Genomic DNA, 3,721 nt, shown 5'->3' on the forward strand with positions numbered 1-3,721 from the left:
GACTCCTCCCGAGTCAGAAGTTAGGGATACGCATCACCTGTAGTGGAGGGTTCATTAGGCCAGATGTTCTTCTGGTAGCCAGTGACTGGGGGCTCTTGCACTTTCTGATATCCCAGGCAAGGACACTCACAGAGATGGGAGCAATGAGTGCATGATGTGGGAATCTGAAAGCTGGAGCTGTGGAAGGGGGCCACAGAGAACAGGCCAGAGATGCCAGGGGCATGAAGGGGAGCCCAGATGGCGAGTTAACAGGGATCTTAGGAGATATTCCCCAGAAAGAAACAAAGAGCCAGAGCAAGTATCCAACTCCATCTTCCAGATGCAGAGACAAAGAGAGTCTGAGAATGAGTCCCTGATGCAAGCAGATGGCCTACTCCCAGAAAAAAGAATGTTTGGGGGAAAGGCGGTGGGGAGAGACTTCCTGCTCAAAAGAGAGACAGAGAAACACAGAGACAGATAAGGGGGCAGGGAGAGAAACAGACACACATGTGCAGACAAGAGAGATGTGCATCCTGAGTCAGAGACCACTCAGATTGGGACAGAGGGGAAGAGAGAGGCATCCAGATTCACCAAGACACAAGGCAGAGGCGAAAACCCCAGCACTGAGAAAAACAGAGAAGGCAGGGAGGGAGACAAACACTCATCCTCAGCAATAGAAAAGTCCAGCTCTGAGCCACCACCCTCAATCCCTGGTCACCCTGTCCCTTCTTCCAACATAAGCAGTCCCAGTATGGTAGCTTTTTTTCTAAAGATGGCTGCTGTCCATTTCTTCCCATGTGCTACACCACTATGCAGAGGAGGCCTGAGCCACCGTACAAAAAACCCAGGCTATTCTGCCGGAGAGAGAAGCCACATAGAAGACTCAAGTACCAAACATGGAAATAAAGAGGCCATCTTGGACGTTCAACCCAGTTGAGCCTTCCAATGATTCCAGCCCCAGCCACTATCTGACGGCAACCACCCAAATCTTCAAGAAGGACTACCTCGTTGAGCCCAGTCAACCATAGGACCATGAAACATAATACTAAATTGTTTTAAGCCACCAAGTTTTAGGGTGTTTGTCACATGGCAACAGATAACCAGAATACCCAGAAAAGGCACCCCTACTCTGACGCCCCCACTCCCACATCCCTCTCACAACAGAAGCAACACCAGCCAGTCACACTTTCAGTCCCTTTAATTAGGGGCTCTGAGGAGAGGGCAGAATGGCAGGCAGGGTAGAGAAGGTGGTGCTTCTTATGCCCCTTTTGGCAACCAGTTAGTCCTCATCCTCTGGCAGCTGGATCTTGCTGGGGTCGAAGCAGTTGGATTCCATGATGGGGAGGCCATGGGCCTCTCGGTATTTCACAAGCCTCTCAGCTTCCCGGCGGGCCCACTCCTGCATCCTGGAGGCAGTAGCATGGGGGAAGACGTGAGGGAGCCTCAGTGGACATCAATCCCCATCTTAGCTCCCCAGGGAATGGACTCCTGGCAGTCTCCTACAGTATCCACCCCTGCCTCTGTCCCCACCCATCCCACTCTCTTGGACACCCCACGCACCTGTAGTCAGGCAGATAAGCCACAAAGGTGCTGCCAAGGACCAAGACGATGGAGAATCCGAAGAAGAAGACAACTCGCATGTTCCAGACGTCCACAGCAGGGTCCTTGTCATAACCGTGGGAATCTGGGTTCTATGGCAGAGAGAAGTCAACGAGGGCTTCCTGCTGCTCCACAGAGCCTGATGCTGGTCCTGTATAACTTGGTCTCCAACTTCACCCTGAACCAATCTCTCCTCCCTCCCTAAATTCCTGTCTGTTCTTAGGACTTGTCAAGCTCCTTGCCACCACAGAGCCTTTGCACTTGCTGTTCCTTCTGTCTGGAAAGCCCTTCCCCCAGATTTAGTCGGGGCTGGACCTGTCTCCTTATTCAAGCTTTCGGCTTCATCTTCATTCCCCTTAGAAGGCACTCCCTAGTCACCTTATCTGTTAAGTTGACCTATAGGAAATTGACATTTTTACAGGTCAAAAATGATTGGTATTGGCTATTTCCTATTTCCTCAATCTCATAATTTCCTATCCCCATAACTTTCCATCCACTTATCTTATTTAACTTTCTTTCAAGCATTTATTTGTTTACCAAAGTATCATATCCTTCAAATACTCTGATCACATTATATTATTGGTTGCATACCCTATCTTACTGTTTTCTAATATTTTACATATTTATTTTCTGTATTCTCCATACCATGTAAGCTCTATGAAAGCAAGGGCTTTATCTGATTTCTATATTGGTGAATTCATAGCACCCTGAACTTAGCCTGGCATACAGCAGGCCCTCAATGCATAGCTACAGAATGCATGAATGAGTATCCTATATATCCAAGCCCCTCAACAAGGGGTCAGTATGGATGAAGCATCTATTATATGCCAGGCCTTTTCACAAGCACAAATTGCACAATAACCCATTAAGGTGGAAAGTGGCAAAAAAAAAAAAAAAACCAACTACTAATGGTGAGTATTTGTACTAAGTGCCAGCTGCTGTTTTGAGTATTTTGACTCATTTAAATACCGGAGACACATGTAGTATTTTATTCTTTTAGAAAATGTCCAAATACTTTCCCTATCTTACAAAGAAACTGAAGCATCAAGGGCTTAAGCTACTTGCCCAAGATCAATGCCTGTATTCCAACTATGGCATTCTGATTTCAGTCCACTATCAGATAGCACAGCAAACCTGGTTCTGCCACACATTCAGTTATGTGAGCTTAGGCAAGTCATTTAACATCTTTATGCTTCAGTTTCCTCATCTGTAGAATGGGTACACCAAAACCACCTACCTCGAAATATGGTTATTATGAGAACTAAATGAGTTAATGTATGTAAAGTGCTTCAAACACCTGAGCAAGCACCACACCAGTGTTTAGTAACATTGCTATTCTATATTGCTTCAAACGTGCTTTGAACATTGCCCACTTCAGGTTTGATGTCTGTCTGCAAAATAAGGCCAATCTCTGACCCTGAACCCGTACAAAGGAGGAAACAAGCTAAGCAGAATTTCCAAATCTTCGAAGATTTCGCCAGCTGCGCAATTCCCAGCCGACTAAGACCGTCCTCTACGGCGCCCTATCCGCCGGTCCCCGATTGACCCTTCCGGCGACCCGTTTCCCCTCCCTCTCACCTTCTCATAGAGGTTTTCGTCCTCGGGTTCTGGGTCCTCCTGCCAGCGTAAACTCGGTTCTGACGGCCGCTTTCCCGCCAGAGTAGACGGGGCAATCACAGCCCTGGAGGAGCTAGATTCCCAGCGAACAGGGGCAGCCGGGAGCCCTCGCGTCGCCGCTACTGCCAAAAGGCGGCGGCCGCACAAACCCAACATCCCAGCCGCCATAACAGATCGTTCTGCAAGCTCTCGGGGTTGGGGACGGAAGTGTGACTCCGCGCAGCTGCAGTTGACCTAAGCGCGAGTTATCGCTCCGCCCCCGCCGCACTAAATAGGTCCTGAATCAGGACTTTGCTTTCGAACGGGTGAGAGGTTCTCTTTGCCTCAATCTGTCATGACTTCAGGGAAGCAACCACCTTCTTATCCTCTCAGTCAGACTATGGAACTTCTGACCGTTAGGCTCTGGAGTTTACTTGACGAAAAGAAAGCAATGACACTTGCGTGGATGTTCCCAACCAATCGCGCGGAGAGCTGCCTCGCCCTTCGGCGAAAGGGGAGGAGCTTCCGTTGGTCTTTCCTCTTCGGA

General features: G+C 48.8%; 1 protein-coding gene across 1 annotated transcript; it reads right to left on the minus strand.

The window, feature by feature from the left end:
• Positions 1-1,159: 1,159 nt before the first annotated feature.
• NDUFB11 (NADH:ubiquinone oxidoreductase subunit B11) lies at positions 1,160-3,693 on the minus strand. The gene is made up of 3 exons (XM_040265844.1): positions 3,157-3,693; positions 1,540-1,670; positions 1,160-1,385 (listed from the first exon to the last, which is right to left on the minus strand). Exons 1-3 carry the CDS (start codon positions 3,361-3,363, stop codon positions 1,259-1,261), a joined length of 465 nt encoding a protein of 154 aa, XP_040121778.1. The 5' UTR covers positions 3,364-3,693; the 3' UTR covers positions 1,160-1,258.
• Between the last annotated feature and the right edge of the window lie 28 nt (positions 3,694-3,721).

Source organism: Oryx dammah, unplaced genomic scaffold, assembly GCF_014754425.2.
Source record: "Oryx dammah isolate SB20612 unplaced genomic scaffold, SCBI_Odam_1.1 HiC_scaffold_23, whole genome shotgun sequence".
Taxonomy (NCBI): Eukaryota; Metazoa; Chordata; class Mammalia; order Artiodactyla; family Bovidae; genus Oryx; species Oryx dammah.